Source organism: Bos mutus, chromosome 14 (genome assembly GCF_027580195.1).
Source record: "Bos mutus isolate GX-2022 chromosome 14, NWIPB_WYAK_1.1, whole genome shotgun sequence".
NCBI lineage: Eukaryota > Metazoa > Chordata > Mammalia > Artiodactyla > Bovidae > Bos > Bos mutus.
This window is the reverse complement of record NC_091630.1, coordinates 9,591,122-9,610,488: the sequence shown is the minus strand read 5'-3', so window position 1 is coordinate 9,610,488 and position 19,367 is coordinate 9,591,122. Positions and strand designations below refer to the sequence as shown.

At 41.8% G+C, this 19,367-nt stretch overlaps 1 protein-coding gene across 8 annotated transcripts in view; it reads left to right on the top strand.

Moving 5' to 3' along the window:
- The window catches only part of RUNX1T1 (RUNX1 partner transcriptional co-repressor 1), a 153,493-nt gene extending 149,341 nt beyond the window's left edge, over positions 1-4,152 (top strand). For all 8 annotated transcript variants that reach the window (XM_070382937.1, XM_070382940.1, XM_070382944.1 and 5 more), the window contains one exon: positions 2,264-4,152. In XM_070382937.1, coding sequence (XP_070239038.1) covers positions 2,264-2,539 — 276 coding nt within the window. In that variant the 3' untranslated portion in view covers positions 2,540-4,152. The remainder of the gene's footprint in view (positions 1-2,263) is intronic.
- Positions 4,153-19,367: the final 15,215 nt, after the last annotated feature.

Below are 19,367 nucleotides of genomic sequence, written 5' to 3'. Positions count from 1 at the left end.
ATTCGAAATGCCTACAGCTCAAGGAAGTAAACCACCCTGAGTGCTGAGTGTCATACCTCGCTGCTCTGGAGGATGGACAGGCCCATGTTTGTTCAGGTCTTTGTGGCACCATTGTCCATGCAATAAGACTGAGTTAATTTTGAGAAAGAAGGGCTTCTGGTTATGGTCATGAAGCCTCTGATCAGAGGTACATATTTTTTTGAGATATTTTCCCGGGAAAATTAAACTGCAGTAGAAAAAAATTACTTTGTTCTGGTACTGACTATTAATTGTAATTCCATTTTTATTTATAACATTAGCATAGAAATCAAACTTCTAGATTTCCTTAGCTATGTTCACTTGAAACACCTGCTACTGGCCCGACTTTGAGATCTTAAAGTTTTTATTTTTTCCTCTTCATTGGGCTGTCATTTCTGAGTGGTAAAGAAATATGAACACAGGACTGAGCTGAACACAGGACTGAGCTCTTTCTAAAAGTTTTATGCTATCGTTCTTGAGTTTATAGGCTTCAAGGACTCGAAAGACTCTAAGAGCCCTTTATTTGTTAGCCAAATTAGGATGAATGCTAAAATTTCCTTAGCATATTTTGCACAGTGGTAAAAGCACACAGTCCAGGGTGATGAGCTGACATTCTACTGGGGCAATTTTAATAGGCTTATGAGCCCACCGTGGCCCAAACCACCAGCATGCTGAAAGCAAAAATAATCGCAGGAAACACAGTGGGGAGATTTTTTCCATATCCACATAGGTCAGGGCTTTAAAAAACTATATTTTAATTGTGATAACAGCCACATACTTTCAGCTGGTTGGGGTTACCAGATTATAGTCAGAGGTTTGTTTGGCAGGAAAATAAAACCAAGGAAGATAAAGAATAAAACAATGAATGGTACAGAGCTAAGATCGCTTGATACAACATTGCACAATGGATGGTCTTGCCAAAGGAGGCACAAACATTTCAAGGAGGCTTCCTGAGTTTCCCCCTCCTCCTAGAAGGGCCCTTAGGGTGCTGTCATCGTCAGTGTGCTCCCCGAAGCTCCCTCATTTCCCAGGGTCTTCCCAGGCAGGGGCTTTTCCGTCTCTAGTGCACCTGTGCCCAGCTTCATGGTGTGTGTATCTCAGAGGCAGCCTCATTTCTGCTTTTCTCACTTCTTGGAAAGCACCCATGGAGACGGGCAGTAGGCTTGCTAGGGTGCTAGAACTCACTAGAGTTTTTAATTTCCTCTGCTTTTCTGACTGCTCAGAGCTGCTGAGGTACAAATGAGCGTCAAAAGAACTCCATCAGCTGGAAAGCAGTATATGAAAATTGAATTGTTGTTTACCCAATTTTAGTATTTCTGGTTTTTCAAAGCCAAATTAGGTGATCTGATTCATTGATTTCGCAAATACTTATTGAGCACCTACTATATATATATATATGTATATATATATCAGGTACTGGGTGCTTAGAATATATTAGAGAAAAAACAAACCAAGGATCCAGTCTTGAGGGAGCTGAAGTTAAAGGGGATTGTTTTGAGACTTTCCTACCACTTGGTTTTCAGGTACAGTGAATAACTAATTGCAGTGGGAGAACTGAATGCATGCCCCACTCTTTCTGGTCTGTGCTGGAGCAGGGAATAGAATCCTCTGTCTAGTCCATTATATTCCTTTGAATCGAATAGTTCAGTTCAGTTCAGTTGTTCAGTCGTGTCCGACTCTTCGCGACCCCATGGACTGCAGCACGCCAGACCTCCCTGTCCATCACCAACTCCCAGAGCTTGCTCAAACTCATGTCCATCGAGTTGGTGATGCCATCCAACCATCTCATCTTCTGTCGTCCCCAGAGCATTCTCATAGTTCCTTTGTGGTTCCTGTTAGTGTCTAGAAAGAAGAAGCTTCTTCCAGGACTGGTGTCTGTATCTTTCCATGATGGTATTCTCATTAGGAGAGGAAAAACTTCATTTGTAGTAATTGTTAGTATGGGTGAACAGAAAATTTAGATGTGAAGATACTAAACCTAAAAAGAAGGAATGTTACAGTGAAAATGGAAAGAGTTTCAACCAGTTTGTGTAGATGTCTTAAGAGTTTTTGAAGTCTGGGCAGTCACCACACCAAAGCCTACATCTCCGTTGTGTTCAGTGTGTACAAATACACACGTGGATTTTCCATTCTCACCATTCTTAAAAGTAAGGGGTGGGGGCAGTGCTGCCTAGTTTCTTTCTCAGAGTTTGGCCTGGTCCAGGTACTAATTGGAGATGTCACCCTCTTCTGCCTCCTCCCGTAGAGTTGCTGGAACTGCGGCCGTAAAGCCAGCGAGACCTGCAGCGGCTGTAACACGGCCCGATACTGTGGCTCCTTTTGCCAGCACAAAGACTGGGAGAAGCACCACCACATCTGTGGACAGACCCTGCAAGCCCAGCAGCAGGGGGACACGCCTGCCGTCAGCTCCTCCGTCACGCCCAACAGCGGGGCCGGGAGCCCCATGGACACACCACCAGCGGCCACCCCCAGGTCGACCACCCCAGGGACCCCTTCCACCATAGAGACGACACCTCGCTAGACGTGCACTCAGAACTGTCGGAGGAAAGACAACACAACCAACACGAAACCAATTCCTCATCCTCAGATGCTCAAAGTTGTTTTTTTTTTTTTTTTTTTTTTTGTTTTGTTTTGTTTTGTTTGTTTATAGACGAACTATCCTGTTTCAGTACTTTCAGCAAGAGAGAACCTAACTGTATCTTGAGGCGATCGTAAAACAGAAGGCCAGTAACGGGTCATAATGACTTATTGTGGATAACAAAGATTTCTTTTCCTTAGAGAACTGAAAAGAGAGCAGAGAATATAACATGAAATGATAGATTTGACCTCCTCCCTGTTATTTTCCAGTAGCTGGGATTTTAAACTAGATGACCTCATTAACCGATGCTTTACCAAACAGCAAACCAAGAGATTGCTAATTGCTGTTGAAAGCAAAAATGCTAATATTAAAAGTCACAATGTTCTTTATATCCAATAATGGAAAAAAAAAAAAGAGAAAACCCTCAAGGGCATGAGCATTGGCTACAGCAGTAGACATTTTAACGAGAAGATGAATGGCGTCCGTGGGTTGCTAACTGAACTTTGAAGACCCGCTACATAACGCGCAGATGTGTAGCAAATTGGAAGGAGACACAGATGTTCGGGTTTTTTTTTTCCTGTTTCTGAAAAGAAATAATAATATCCAGGTCAACAGAAGGAAAAATGAAAGATGATTTTGCAGTGGGATATGTGAACACAACAGCAAGAAAAAAATGCCATAACACAAAAGGCTCCTTTATATATATATATATATATAAAATTATATATACACACACACACAAAGTAAGAGACTCAGCCTGCAGTTATTAGCACCCTGGCAGCTCTGACACCAGCCAGCTGCTCTAAACAACCCTCAACGTTTCTTCACTTTTGCAAGGTTCCACAGAGCAAGACATTGGGTCTATTCCAGCTCATTCATTTTATATTGAAAAATAATTTTTAAAAAAATGGTGGCTCCAGCTCCAGCCCCTTTCTAAATTTTTTCAACCCCACCCTGTTTGGATTTTTAATTAAAAACTAGTAGTTCTCTTGGTGTTAAAACACTTCTGTCCTGTGAGGTTTCCCAATGGTGTTTTTCTTGTAAACGTGCTGGACGACTGTGAAGACGCGTTGTAGTTTAACCACGTGCCCACATTTAGTCTCTTTATTCCTAGTTGGTGAGAAACCTGTATCTTTCTATGCTGCTTTTATATCTGTATGTATTAGTGGTATTTCTCTAGTAGTTAAAAAAAAAGAAAAAAGAAAAAAAAAAGACTTTTTTGGTTGTCCTCAAGAAAAGAAAAGAAAAAAAGGCTATCTTTCGGAGCTGCTATTTCACTCTCTTATAGGATTTTTTTTTTCCCTGAAAACCAGCATGCTTCACGGAATGCTAACATATTGGTGTTTTTGTAAGAGGGATGTACATAAATGTATTTTGCACTGTCACAATGACTCCCTAGGCATGCTTTTTTTTTTTTTTTTTTGAGCAAACTTTTTAAATATGCTAGATCCATTCCACCAAGTTTAGCTGTAGCATAGAGTAGTAGTGGATTTTTTTTTCTTTTCTTTTTTTTTTGATGAAAAATCATTATTAGGGACTTTTGAAAAAAATAACAAGATATCCTACTTTTAAAAAAAGACAGTGCATGTGTATCGCTGTAAGGTTGTTTAAGTATTTCTAATTTTACAAAAAAAAAAAAAAAAAAAGATAAATCATTAGAGCTCCAAATGCTGAGGTGTAGACTGACAGCTTTAACACTGCTGAATGCCAGGTTACACAGTATTCTTACAAAAAGGGAAGTCAGCCAAAGACTGATCTGATGGACCAAAATTGGAATTTTGAAAAGCACCAGTACTACTTTCCAAAATGATCAGCAGGTTAAACATGTTCAGCAAGGTATAGTGTGAATCCATTAACCCTTCGTCGTCCAGGGTCCAGACCAGAACTACTTGTTAGTTTTGAAAATGGTAGCCCAGAATGTGGTTGTGTGCTTTACGGAAAGTCAGCAGTGCTGCAGGCTGTGTAGACAACCAAAGTTTTCAAGGCTGGGAAGACACTACTCCATGTACATATACACACCAGGCATTTATTTAAAAATCTAAAGTGGTCCGTTAACTTGGGTTTGGTTTTGTTTTTAAATAAAGCCTTTGGATACAGTTTTACATGGCTTTTAAATATCTGCATAGAGGTAATCCTAAATCTCTTTAGCCTAACATTATTTGCATTTCCCCCTGTATTTTCATGTACAAGTTGGCTTTAATTTTGTTCAGGTGGTGGTTTTGGTTTTTTTTTTTTTTTTTTTTTTGGCTTTTTAGTTTAGAAACTTCTGATGAGCAAGTGAATCCATCTATCCACATGTTGAAAGTCCATCTGCCAGCACACCTGCTTAAAGTGACATGAAAGCACATAACCAGGCTCTGAATGGGTTATATTTTATCATGGTGCTCCCAGAATCCTTTGACCTCACTCTGCTTTCTAGTCTGCTAATGACACTGGACAGTCCTTTCTTACAGAGCTATTATATGTTCTAGGCTACGAAGGGTTAAATAATCCCAAAAATGAGGTATGTCATACCCACACGTCTTTATTTCTAGAAGCTGTGATGTATGTGAAACAGCACTGTTATTCTTAACACTAGTGTGTAAAATAAGGATTAGTACAGTACGTCTCATTACTTTTAATTCAGGGCACCCTGAGTGAAAACAAATACAAAAAAAATCCCTAACTCTGAGCTCTATCTCGAATTCCTCTTCCTCCTTCCCCGCTTCCTCCTCCTCTTCCTCTCCTCCTGTTTTGCTACATTCTCCTCAGTGGCAAAAAGTTTCACTCTACCTCTGACAGCATGTATATTGCACCAGTAGCTAACAAAAACTGGTCTAGTCAAACCAAATGGGCACAAAAGAACCAGGATACCAAAAGTTAAGCTCATACAGCTGCAAACCATATCACTTCTTGGTAACAATGCAGACCTCATAAACCTAAAGAAGAGAAAGAAAAGAAAACTTTTGTTACTTTCCTTTTTTGCTTGTCACTTATATACAGGCTATGTGAGAGTATAATTTGTAGGTATAACACATTTAAAAAAAAAAGTTATCTTCATTGGATAGAAATGAATGGTGGTCGCTGATAGGAATAGGGCGTCCTCGATCTCTTATCTCTGTCTCTGACTCTTTTCTCTTTCTCTTTTTTCTCTGTCATGAGACTGTGTGTGACAGGGCCACCTGTCTTATTTTTTTTTGTTTTACTTAACTTTTTTTTTTTTTAATGTGTAGGTGCATGTCTTGGGGATTTAAAAAAAATTTCAAGGCTGGTTTTCTTATGCAAAGCATGCCTACGTCTGGAATACTTAGGGAAAGAAAGCGACTCCATGTTGTCCGAATTCCTCAAGGGACAGAAAAAAAATTGGAGACTGTCGAAATGCAGATTTGAAGTAATTTTTTTTAATATTATTTTGGGTTCTGCGACATTATTGTGAAAAATTAAAGTTGTTGTGCAATACTTAATTCAGACATGTACCACAAGTTAATGGTAGACTAACACTGGGGGGCGGGGTCTAGGCATCATGCTTTTGTCAGCATACTCTTGAGCTTTGAAGTCTACTATGTCTGAACTGTGGTTTCTTGTTTATCCTTTTTTTTTCCTTAGTTGGACTGTAATGTATGGTCTGTCAACCTGTGAATCTTTAAAGTATGATTCAGGTATTGTTGTATTCTTTACTGTGTAATAAAAAAAAGTTTAAAAAAACATCTTCTCTCGCCTCCCTTATCGTCAGTGTGTGCCACTGGCTGTCCACACAGTGGCTCTGGTCTGAGTGTCCGTCTTCATCCTCCCTGGTACTAAAGCACATTGGTAGGGTTTATTCAGCCCACAGAGCGCACCTCTGTAACAGGAATTGGCTCATCCATGGTTGATGAATAGGCCATGATGTCAGAATAGTGCCAGCGTCAAGGTGGTTCAGGGGGATGGTACCCAGGCAGGAGGAGTTGGAAGAATGGGAAGAGAACTGCAACCTTGCAGAGGAAAGGAGCGTTTGGGAGCCTTAGTTGAGCTGCTGCGTAGGTACCTCAAGGCCTTTTGGCTGCCTTTTGACAAAATTAGAAATGAGTTGCCTGCTCCTGGTTCAACTGGGCCAGAAAGGTGCATCCCAACGTGAAGTTCCGACTCATAAGTGCTAGCTCCTCCTGGCAACGTGAGTGGCAGATCCACTGATGCAGAGTTTGCTTCCACCTACCTTGTTCATTACCCTCTGAAATCTGCCATCGTCTCTCCTCGTCCTTTTGTATATTGTTAAACATCCTCTGTGGCAAGTCTCTGCCTTTGTTGGGAGGTCTGAAGTGTTCCCTCTACTAACGTGTGTTTTTTTTTCATGCTCTAGTTACAAATTCAAGGTTTGAAGCCCCTACCCTGCTCCCTGCAGCCCATGAATCCTGTAAAGGTTTATATATAATTTTCAAATCACAGGATTTTGGTTTGTTTTTTGAAATAATGTATGTACTGTGTTGTAGCAGGACTTTCTCTTCCCTCAACTTTCTCAAAGGGTTCTCAACTTTGTGGGCTGAAGAATAGTTGCAAAGAACAAGAGGACAGAGCCCATGAAGAGCCTGTGTCTGGAAAGAGTGAGTACTGGTTCAGGAAAGGGCGGCTTGAGACTGGCCGTCCAGCTTCCTCCCTGTGTCAGCTGGGTCCTCGTCCCAAGACCTGGCTTCTCTAACTTGTCTTCCTGGAATGTGTGCCTTTGTTCACATTTCTTTCTCCAGAAACACACAAGATAATGCAAAAAAAAAAAAAAAATGTTTTAATCAGTAATGGACACCTCCCCTACAATTGTGATAGGTAGGGTCAGATACTTAACATAGCAGTTAATGATTTATTTTTGCAAAAGACAAAGCACCCTGACCTAAGGTGCCTACCCTATAATGTGTTAATATTTTTTTTCTCTCTTAAAAACAGCAGGATAGCAACCAGTAGGTAAGGACAGAAGAGACTCATGGAAGTAGTTCCCTTATAAACAATTCTTGAAAACACGTCTGGGACATTTTCATGCAAGTGGATATGTTGGACAAATGGCGAATGCTTTGTAATTTATTTGAAAGACAGCAAAATCTCAAGACTTCTAGGTATTAGACATCATTTTTTTAATAAGTGTTAATGATGTATTTGATAATATAAAAATATGTCTGCCATGAAAGAACATTACAGCCATTTTTCTGGAATGGAATGGGAAGGAATAAGCAAAGGGGTTTGTTCTGTATGGGTGTCTATACCCTTAATCCAAAGTGAATAAATAAAGTTGTGTTTGCTCAAAGCTGTCCCTCGTCAGTATGTTCTCAGTCATACTAGGGAAACTGAGTCGGGTGAATACAGAAACTGTTTCTTCCCATCTCCCCACCTTTCCATCCATAAAACCACGGATGTAGGACCAAGGTACTGTGGTCATTTGCTTTTGGAATTTTCAGATTCAGATAACATTTTTGAAAACTCTTCAAGAATATACATGGGGAGTCTATGAGAACTCAAGGTCAGTACAGTCATCTATTTTACTATAATAAAAATAATATTTGAATGTGGAGAAAACTTACAATGGATAAGAGAAGGATTATATGCTCTTAGGTCTCAATGTTCTTTGTGTTGGAGTTCTGTATTCCATTGTCAAGAAAGGGATAAAGTAAACAGTTAGAATTTGAGACAGTGAGGAGGGCATGGCTGCCTGGATACCATGTAGGTCCCCACATAAGTCAGTGGCAGCTGGAGCCCTTTTTGGTGGAGCCCAGCACCCAGTTGAAAGTGAAAGTGAAGTTGCTCAGTCCTGTCTGACTCTTTTCGACCCCTTGGACTGTAGCCAACCAAGCTCCTCCATCCACGAGATTTTCCAGGCAAGAATACTGGAATGGGTCGCCATTTCCTTCTCCAGAGGATCTTCCCGACCCAGGGATCGAACCCAGGTCTCCCGCATTGCAGGCAGATGCTTTAACCTCTGAGCCACTAGGGAAGCTCCAGCACCCAGTTAGCACTCAATAAATACAATTGAGTTTGCAGCTAGAATAATGTACCAGTTTTCCCAGAAATGAACAAATTGGCTGGGGGAACGGAAAGCAAGAGGAATGATTTAATCGGCTTGAGGAATAGTTTGAAGAGGAAGAGATAAACTCATAGGCAACTTGCTCACATGGTGATGAAGAGGCTGCTGCTGCTGCTGCTAAGTCACTTCAGTCGTGTCCGACTCTGTGCGACCCCAGAGACAGCAGCCCACCAGGCTCCCCTGTCTCTGGGATTCTCCAGGCAAGAACACTGGAGTGGGTTGCCATTTCCTTCTCCAATGCATGAAAGTGAAAAGTGAAAGTGAAGTAGCTCAGTCGTGTCCGACTCCTAGCGACCCCATGGACTGCAGCCTACCAGGCTCCTCCACCCATGGGACTTTCCAGGCAAGAGTACTGGAGTGGGGTGCCATTGCCTTCTCCAGTGCCTTGCTTTTCACTTCCCTCTGCAATTATCGTTATTACTGTTTACCTGATTCCTGCATTTTCCCAAGTGCAGCTAGTGGTAAAGAACCCACCTGCCAATGCAGGAGGCTCAAGAGATGCGGGTTGGATCCCTGGGTCAAGAAGATCCCCTGGAGAAGGAGATGGCAACCCGCTCCCGTATTCTTGCCTGGGAAATCCTGTGGACGGAGGAGCCGGGCAGGCTACAGTCCATGGGGTCACAAAGAATCGGACATGACTGAGCACACGCTGGCTGCGTGATTCCTGGCAGATCCCTACAACATGGATACGTGATAAAAAGGAATACAAGGCAGTATAGGGGAAGAAACAGCGATGGGCCTGAGGATGGCAATGCCATTAATTCAGATGGCCAAGGAAAGAAGTGATATTTAAGATGAAGCATGGGTGTAGATGAGCCACAGGAAGATCTCAGGGGCGAGCAGGCCAGGCAGAAGGATGTGAGTGAAGGCTTCTAAGTGGAGAGATCGAGGAACCGTCAGTAGTGGCGAGTCTAAGAGACTGGTATGGCTGCGGTCAAGCTAAGCAGGAAGCAGGTTTACAAGGCCCCATGGGCCACAGGTGACATTTTGTTCCATGGGCCCCGCTGCTGGCTTATAGACTCTTACAGCCAGACATGCAGCCACATGTAGGGACCACTCAGAGTGAGAATGTGAAGTGAAAGTGAAAGTCACTCAGTCCTGTCTGACTCTGCGACCCCATGGACTATACAGTCCATGGAATTCTCCAGGCCAGAATACCAGAGTGGGTAGCCTTTCCCTTCTCCAGGAGATTTTCCCAGGCCAGGGGTAGAACCCAGGTCTTCCACATTGCAGGTGGATTCTTTACCAGCTGAGCCACCAGGGAAGCCCAAGAATACCGGAGTGGGTAGACTACCCCTTCTCCAGGGGATCTTCCCAACACAGGGATTGAACCTAGGTCTCCCACATTACAGGCGGACTCTTTACCAGCTGAGCCACAAGGGAAGCCCAGTGATAATGAAGCCCTGTTTATTGGAGAACTAAGCCTGTCTGACCAAATGGTTGGGCAGGCAGCTGGTCATCTTAGAGCAAGGAGCAGAGGGAGCAACAGTCTCCAACTCAGTTCATTACTCATTCTGGGGGAACTTTCATTTGCTTCAGGAAATGTTCTCAAGATGAGCTACAAAAGAGTGAGGACAGAGAGACGCCAGAGAAAGAGGGTGTGATGGCACTCTGATCGGAATGTGTCTCCCCTCTACATTCGTCTGTTGAACCCTAATCTCCAAGAAGACAGTATTATGAGGTTGGAGGGAGTGGGTGGGAGGTGATTTGATCGTGAGGGTAAAACTCTTATGAATGGAATTAGTGCTTTTATAAAAGAGACCCCACAGAGATCCACCAGGTGAGGACGCAATGAGAAGTCTGTGCCCCAGAAGAGGAACATCTCCCCACCTTGCTGGTATCCTCATCTCAGACTTCCAGGTTCCAGAGCCATGAACAATACATTTCTGTTCAAAAACTACCCGATCTGTGGTGTTTTGTTGCAGCAGCCTGAATGAACCAAGACAGAAGGAGACAACATTCTTGGCAGAGGTGACTCCATGAATACCAGCATAGAAGCCAAAAAAGCAACATGGCGTGTCCGTGAAGGAACACAGCCCCGAATTTTGCTGAAACAAGGCGGTGTTGGGTTTTTTGTTTTTCAGAGAGAGGCAAAGTTTTATAATAATAGCCTTTCTCAGGAAACTGATGATGGCTTGACTTTCCTGTGTGCAGAAAATAAATAAATACATTATTGATTCTTGGCTTCCTCGCAAGTGAGGTCACCGTTTTCTCTGCCAAAGAGAAAGGTTTGTGTATTCCTAATTAAACTTGTCTCTGATGGTATATACTGCTATTTTGGCTTCCCTGGTGTCTTGGTGGTAACGAATCTGCCTGCTAGTTTAGGAAACAGGGATTCAATCCCTGGGTCAAGAAAATCCTCTAGAGTAGGAAATGGCAACCCACTCCAGTATTCTTGCCTGGGAAATCCCATGAACAGAGGAACTTGGTGGTCTGGAGTCCATGGGGTCGCAAAGAGTCGGACATGACTTAGCTACTAAACAATAATACTGCCGTTTAAAACACATCTTCTGGAGGTGTGATGAAGGATAGATAGTCTACAAAAAAAAAAAAAAAAGGCAGTCTTTTAAAATTCCCCTTATTAAAACTGTGTATTTTACTAACAAAATAACAGACCATAAAATTAAGGCAAGTATAAACCACCTCTTTTGATGGCAAATAGTACTTTCTCTTTGCTCTGTTAGCAAAGACTTTGAAAAACGCTAGCAGCAACTTTTTCCTACCGTCCTACCATTCAATATGTTCCCTAAAAAGTAGGCATAAAGTAATAACTATCATTTTTTGTGGAATTAAATAGAATATAAAGAATACAAACACACACACGTATGTGAGCACACACGTATACATACGTGTACATGCATATACTATGTATATGTGCTTGTGTCCATTGTGATTACCACCTACTTTTATGAAATAGTCTTACAACAGTATCAGCTAAGTTTATCTCAGTAACTTGGTAATCTGTGGTTCTCAAACAAAAATATTAAGTTGAATTCAAATGTGTTTATACAAGGTCTGAGGTTGATAACCCAAGGCTGAAATAGAAACTACTCGTAAAACAGTTGCAGCTTAATCTACAAGTTACTCAGCATTTCTTAAAACATGTTCTTTGGAACAATTGTTCCAGAAGTCAGTAATAGGCAACTCATGGGGAAAAAATGTAAAAAAGTGTTCAATGATCAACCCATGGTTAATGTTATAATTTATGTGCCCCAAGGGATCTGAAAAGTGTAGCTCTGGAATGATCACATAGTTTTTTGTACTCTGATATTTCCCAAACTGTATATGAATACTTTCATAAAGCTCTGATTCATATAAGCTTCTGTAATACATTTTTCCCTCTCATTTATCACGTTTATTATGAGCAAGCCCTTGCATCTTGTCAGTCCCTCCCCTTGTATATTTTTGGTTTACAAAGGTCAGCTCTTGATCATCCATAGCTGCACACTTAAATGACCAGTCTTTCCCCAGTTCAACTGTTAACAAAGTTAAATGACAAATGGCTGTTCAGTTGTCTTTGGAATAAGGACTGAACACCATGGTCTGGATTCCAGGCCCTTCGTCACTAGTCTGCCTCCCGCCTCTCTACCTCTAGATTGCACTGCTATCCTTGACAAGTCTCCTTACCAGCCAGATTTATTTGTTTGTGACTAAATTAGCTATCTTCTGCTGTGGTCTGTACTCAGGTTGGAAAAGGATTTCCAGAAGCATTTCAGAAAGTAGGGAGTTTATTAAGAACAAAGAGCAGACGTAATCGGAGCACTACACGCACAGTGGGCCAACCTCTTGACCAATTGGGGGGAGTCAGTGCTTTGAGTATGTTAGTAGCCAATTTGGGGGTTCCCTGGTGGCTCAGATGGTAAAGAATACGCTTGCAATGTGGGAGACCTGGATTCGATCCCTGGGTCTGGAAGATCCCCTGGAGAAGGGCATGGCAACCCACTCCAGTATTCTTACCTGGAGAATCCCCATGGACAGAGGAGCCTGGTGGGCTACAGTTCATGAGGTCACAGAGTCAGACACGACTAAGCACAGCACAGCACAGCCAACTTTTATAGTCTCAAGACAGAAAATTCCTGCTGGAAGGGTGGCATTACACGATTGGTTAAGGAGCTATTAAAAAGCAGAGACATTACTTTGCCAACAAAGGTCTGTCTAGTCAAAGCTATGGTTTTTCCAGTAGTCATGTATGGATGTGAGAGTTGGACTATAAAGAAAGCTGAGTGCTGAAGAATTGATGCTTTTGAACTGTGGTGTTGGAGAAGACTCTTGAGAGTCCCTTGGACTTCAAGGAGATCCAACCAGTCCATCCTAAAGCAGATCAGTCCTGACTTCATTAGAAGAACTGGAAGCTGAAACTCCAATATTTTGGCCACCTAATGCAAAGAACTGACTCATTTGAAAAGACCCTGATGCTGGGAAAGATTGAAGGCGGGAGGAAAAGGGGACAACAGAGAATGAGATGGTTGGATGGCATTTCACGGACATGAGTTTGAGTAAAGTCTGGGAGTTGGTGACGGACAGGGAGGCCTGGCTTGCTACAGTCCATGGGGAGGCAAAGAGTCAGACATGACTAAGCAACTGAACTGAACTGAACTGAGGAGCTATAGGGTAATACTGGGGTGGGCATTTTTACCTAATGTGGGGTCAGGGAGCTGTCCAGTAAGGATCAGGGGGCTCGTGGCAGCAGTTACTGTGGGGCTCAGTCAGTTCTGGAGATGACTCTGAACCTGTGACCTTGGTATAGAATGCCACATCTTCCTGTCTCTGTGCCTTTGCCCACATCCTCTTTCGTCAAGAGAGCTCTCAGTGGGCTTCTAGTGGAAAGAGTCCCTGCTGGCTCCCTGCCCTTACTTCATTCTCTTCTGTAACATAGACAAGATCACTTCCTTTTCATTCGTGAACTCTTCACATTTACCTCTGTTCTGCTTCTTTCATGACAGTAGTTGGAAAGCTAAGAGAGTGGTTAAAAATAGCATAGGGCAGGAGTTAGGGCTTCCCTGGTGGCTCAGTGGTAAAGAATCCGCCTGCAGTTTAGGAGGTGCAGGAGCTGCATGTTCGATCCCTACGTCAGGGAGATGCCCTGGAGGAGGGCACAGCAACCCACTCCAGTATTCTTGCCTGGAGAATCCCATGGACAGAGGAGCCTGGAAGCCTGCAGTCCATAGGATCACACTGAGTCAGACACGACTTAAGTGACTAGCACAGCACCGGACAGGAATAGACACATAGCCCCAAGTGGACATCTGGCAACAGGGAAGAACTGTATGGAAAAGAATGGAGTCTGTCCATCCACACCTCTGGGCCCTCAGCTGATGCCAGTCCCTGAATGGTCACAGAACTCGAAGATCCAGGACAGACCAGGTGGTACTGCACGAGTTTACATCCTCACAGCAGGGCACAAGACACCTTGCCCAACATTTGTTATCCGTTCTCTTTTAGTTAATAGACATTCTAACAAGTGTGAGGTAATATCTCATTGCAGTTTTGACTTGCATTGCCCTGATGATTCATGATATTGAACATCTTTTCATGTGCTTGTTAACAATATGTCTTAAAAGATGTTTTCAGATCTTCTGCCTGTTTTTTAAATCATATTTTTTGCTATTGATTTGTATTAGTTCTTTATATATTTTGGATATTAGACTATTAACCCCTTATCAGATATATGATTTGCAAATATTTTCTCCTATTCAGTAGGTTGTCTTTTTATTTTGTTGATAGCTTTCTTTGCTGTACAGAGATATTTAGTTTAATATAGTCCCTTGCTTATTTTTGCTTTTAATAGTATTATTAAAACAATATTATTTATTTGTATAGTTACCATTATATAGCAGAAAATATCATGTATGAAACGAGATGCCAGTCCAGGTTCAATGCGATACTGGATGCTTGGGGCTAGTGCACTGGGACGACCCAGAGGGATGGTATGGGAGGGAGGAGGAGGAGGGTTCAGGATGGGGAGCACATGTATACCTGTGATGGATTCATTTTGATATTTGGCAAAACTAATACAATTATGTAAAGTTTAAAAATAAAATAAAATTAAAAAAAAAAAAAGAAAATATTGATGTGTAGGAGGTTTTGCAGTTGCCTAAGGTCACACAACTAATAAATTTGAAGTCAGGATTTTAATCCAGGTCATCTCACTCCAAAGCCTGTGCTTATAACTGCTTTGTGTGTGTGTGTGTGCTGCAAATGTTAAGGATTATTCTAGTTCTTAAATAAGGTTCTGTGTCACTAACGCTGCTGCTGCTGCTGCTAAGTCGCTAGAATCGTGTCCGACTCTGTGCTACCCCATAGACGGCAGCCCACCAGGCTCCGCTGTCCCTGGGATTCTCCAGGCAAGAACACTGGAGTGGGTTGCCATTTCCTTCTCCAATGCATGAAAGTGAAAAGTGAAAGTGAAGTCACTCAGTCGTGTCCGACTCCTAGTGACCCCATGGACTGCAGCCCACCAGACCCCTCCATCCATGGGATTTTCCAGGCAAGAGTACTGGAGTGGGGTGCCATCACCTTCTCCGTGTCACTAACGCAGTTAAATGCTATTCTTTATTTGGGTTTTAAATGTTTAGAGAAAAAAACATGCTATGATTTTGGGGGAACAGATGTATACTTCATTTCTCTTTTGTGGTGTGAGTAAGGGAGCACTCTTTATAGGTATAATCATGCTCTTTATTCCCCCCTTGGAAGAACGAAGTGGCTCTTTGGAAAGCAATGGAGTAAGAATGTATTATGCCCCAATTGGGTGGAATGCATGCCTTTAGAAGGAAAAGATCCATAGTCTAAGTCACTCTCTCTCCATGGTAAAACGTTCCTGTGACTTAATTAAGGAAGAGAGAACATGAGAGTTCAATAGGAGTCAGAGTCTGTCCTGTTGTTCGGCATCTGAATGGATTTTCACACCTGATTTCCATCTGCAGATGTAATCAGCAAGAATGAAGAGGTTTGCAAAGAGAGCCCTTATAAAGTTCAAGGAAGCCGCACTCCAGATATTTTAGTTAGCGCTGAGAGTTACAGAGCAAATCAATATTTCTCATCATTTCTACCGGGAGTATTAATCAATATGATCAATACGACTACTTAAGAAACAATGCTTGGACACAAACATCAGAAAGAGGGATACTGAACACTATATGTTAACTAGCTTTTGGACTTAGGCAAAGCAATGTCACAGTCAATGTGATATATAGTTGCTATAATCATGATACGGGCTTTTGAGGCCAGTTTACACATGTGTGGCAATTAAAAATGATATAAAATTGATTCTCTAAAGCAAACCTTCTAGAAATGATACATCCAATCATGGGTGGTTGAAAACCCATACTGTACAATGCATCATTCTTCTCAATTACTAAGTAGTTGCTTGTACATTCTGTTTAATCTAAATAAGTAAAATTCATTTTTTTCCTACTACCAGTTGAAAGAATTAGTTCAACAAATATGAATTTCTAACCTCTGTGTTAAAGGAGGGGGGCTATAATTGGAAAAATTTTGAATAAGACATAACCCACAATTTCATGGAATTGTAACTTAGTGAGGTAATAAAGCTACTGGTGGATCCAGGATTCTAACCGAATGTGTTAGCTGTCAAAACTTAGCTGCTTTAAATCCCGTCTAAGAGTACTTCTTAAGTCCATTAGAAACAGAATTCTCCCTCTAGTCTCTGGAATCTAACTTATTCACGTCAACTGTTTGAAGGGGTATACTGCCTGCCACAGATGCATGATCTTGATATTTAAGTCTGGAGAGGTTGGTATTATGAAAATAGACAGAAACCAATTGGAGCAAGGGCAGTCAGGCTTCAACAAAATGTAGCTGTCATCATACAACAGTTCTATCTTTCCTTGAGCTGTTTTTTTCTGGACCTCTGGTCTATTCTTTTTGTGGATGAGCTTCCTCTGAAAAGTCTGTAGTTTCTATTTCCATGTGACATCAGGTTGCCATTTCAGTGGGCCTACGTCATGTTTGTGGCCACTGAGCATCTTTTGAACAGACTTTTTATGTTCAGGGAGTTAACCACATGCGGTGGCAAATCCTACCTACTTAATGTTGAAGTCAAAGCTCGATTTCCCAGCTTCCAGCTCAGGAGTAGGCTCTACCAAATGGAGTCACACTTCTGAGATAGTTTTATTCAGAAGGGAGCATCAGGAAGAAGGGAACATCAGGTAGAGATGCTGCATAGAATCCACATTCTCATGAGAATAGCAGAGCGTGAGGGAGAGATACCAGGCACTCCAGAGGCAGTAATGCAGAGGTTCCAGAGATGGCATGCATGCACGCAGTGTCCGCTGTGTGAATAGCCACATCCGTGCTCAGAAGGGCCTCTACTGAAGAGGTTTAGTGTGCAATTTGTGGGTTGTTCTTGTCCGTGAGTCTTTAAACCTCCTGAAATTTTCCACTGGTTTTCTAACACTTTACAATAAACTATTTTTCTGCTTTAACTCACGTGTGTCATGTTGCTCGTGAACGAGATCTTTGGTGATAGACATAAACTCCAAAGTGATCACTTTCACCAGGTTCAGAATTCAGGAATCTTAAGTACGATGAGTCGTATCGAGCAGGAGGCATACTCTGAAGTGATAAAATAGGTTAAACTGATTCTGTGATTGTCTAGAAAGAGGATGAGTGAGAACTGAGTCAGTATGTCTTGGTGCTTAATGGTGTAGGTGTTGCAACCGAACAAAATTAGATTTGAATCCTAGCTCCATTATTTATTAACTGACTGATCTTGATCCTGCTATTCAGTTGTTTAGATTTTCACTTTTATGATCTGTACATAGTGACTACAAAATTACAGTTTGCTTAGCATATGAAGAGTATGCAGTCCTTATGGTGCCATATGTAGTTACTTTTATTTTTGTGATTTGTTGATATGGATAATTATTTACGGGTTATTGTCCAGGAATTTGCATAAAGACAATATGATCAAGATCATCATTGGTTCCTCACCTCATACTAGCTGAATTAGTCAGGATAGAACAGCTGATGCAACAAACAACCCTATAATTTCAGAGCCTTACCACATTTACAATTTATTTAAAAGTCAACAGTCAATTCATTGTTGGTCACTTCCCGTCCAAATGGCAACTCAGGGACCTCGATCGTTCTGCCTCTTTCCTCTCTTCCCTTCTCTGAGTCCTTAGAGTCCCACCATGTAGCCAATGGATGTGAAGAGAGCGGGCGGTTGTGCACAGGAGAGAGCTAAAGGACAAGCGTGCAAGGGTCATGCCTCACTGCTCCCCACATTCTGCTGAGCAGAACTTGGTTTCTTTCTGTTTTTTGAACAGAGCTTAGTTTCTTAGTTTCCCTGGAGAAGGGAAAGGCCACCCACTCCAGTGTCCTTGCCTGGAGAGTCCCCTGGACTGTGTAGTCCATGGGGTTGCAAACAGTCAGACACGACTGAGTGACCTTCACTTCACTTAGTTTCATTAGCTGTATCTAAGTGCAAGGAAAGCTTGAACATGTCATGCAACTGTGTGCCTGGAGGAAAGGGGATAACAAGTTGGTGAACAACTAGCTTGTCTTCACCACACTATTTCACTCCTTTGGTCTTGAAAAATAGAGCAGAGCTTCAAAATTGGGATGGAGCAGCATCCAGTATTTTGCTTAGAATTTACCATCTAAACCTTCTGTGAGATTCCTTGTGTGTTTCATTCAGAACCATGAATGTAAATCCCAGCCCAAAGATATATGAGACGAGCAACCAGCTAATTCATAGGTCTTGCTCATTCTGAAAAATATGATAACTGGATTTGGCTGATTTCATATGCTGAAGAAGAACAGCAATTACAAGAAATATAAATCCTCCCCATTTTAAAGGTTAAACTTCACTTATAGATTGGTTGGTTGATAGAAACAAATGGGGGTTAAAAAAAGAATCTACTGCAGCTCTCTTAGTAGGAATTACTTTAGGCCCGGTAAACCATACTGATAAGTGGTCATAATTTTTATCTCTAATTGTACCATCAAGGTCTGAAATGTCAGCATGTAAATTTTTATCCAGAGGAATTAAAAAAAAACTGTTTAATGAAAAATTTTAATGGGAAGTGAACACTAATACATATCTACTTAACCTTGAAGGGATAAGTGTGAATTCTCACTAAATCAATATAAATAATACCAGTTATCTCTTGTTAGTGAAAGTGTCAAACACAGGCAATATATTTCCCACCCAAAGGTGCTCTGATCCAATTTATGATATCTTACTGATCACTCAATTGTAATTGCTCTGGCTTTTGAGTGTTGACACGTGGGACATCAGTCATTTTCAGGTATAGAAAACACAAGAGAACCTGTTCCAAGATAACCATGTCGATGATGGAAGTTTATCACAGAATTGGAAAGGACTCAAAATGACAAATCTGTAACATGAATCTGCCATGCAGACATCAGTGATAAATGATGGTACTCTTTTCCTGCTGAATCTATTCTTGACCTCAGAGTTCTTTACTTATTCCATCTCCAGTAGCAATCTCAATATATCAGAATTAACACTAGTGATGAAACAGTTTTATGATCCTTGGGCTAAACTTTGGTGGTCTCATAAAAACTATTGAAAGGGATGGAAGTTAAAAACATCCAAAGAAGCTTCATTGTTGAAAGTGGGTGGACTTGAGCCTCCAACCCTCAAAAGGACCCTGGATCCTCAGACATTAAGTCACACTTGGATGGGGCTGAGCAAATTTAACTGGAGTTCTGAGGCACATGGCAGGTCTGAATTCCCTGCACACAGCAGCCATCTGGCTTTGG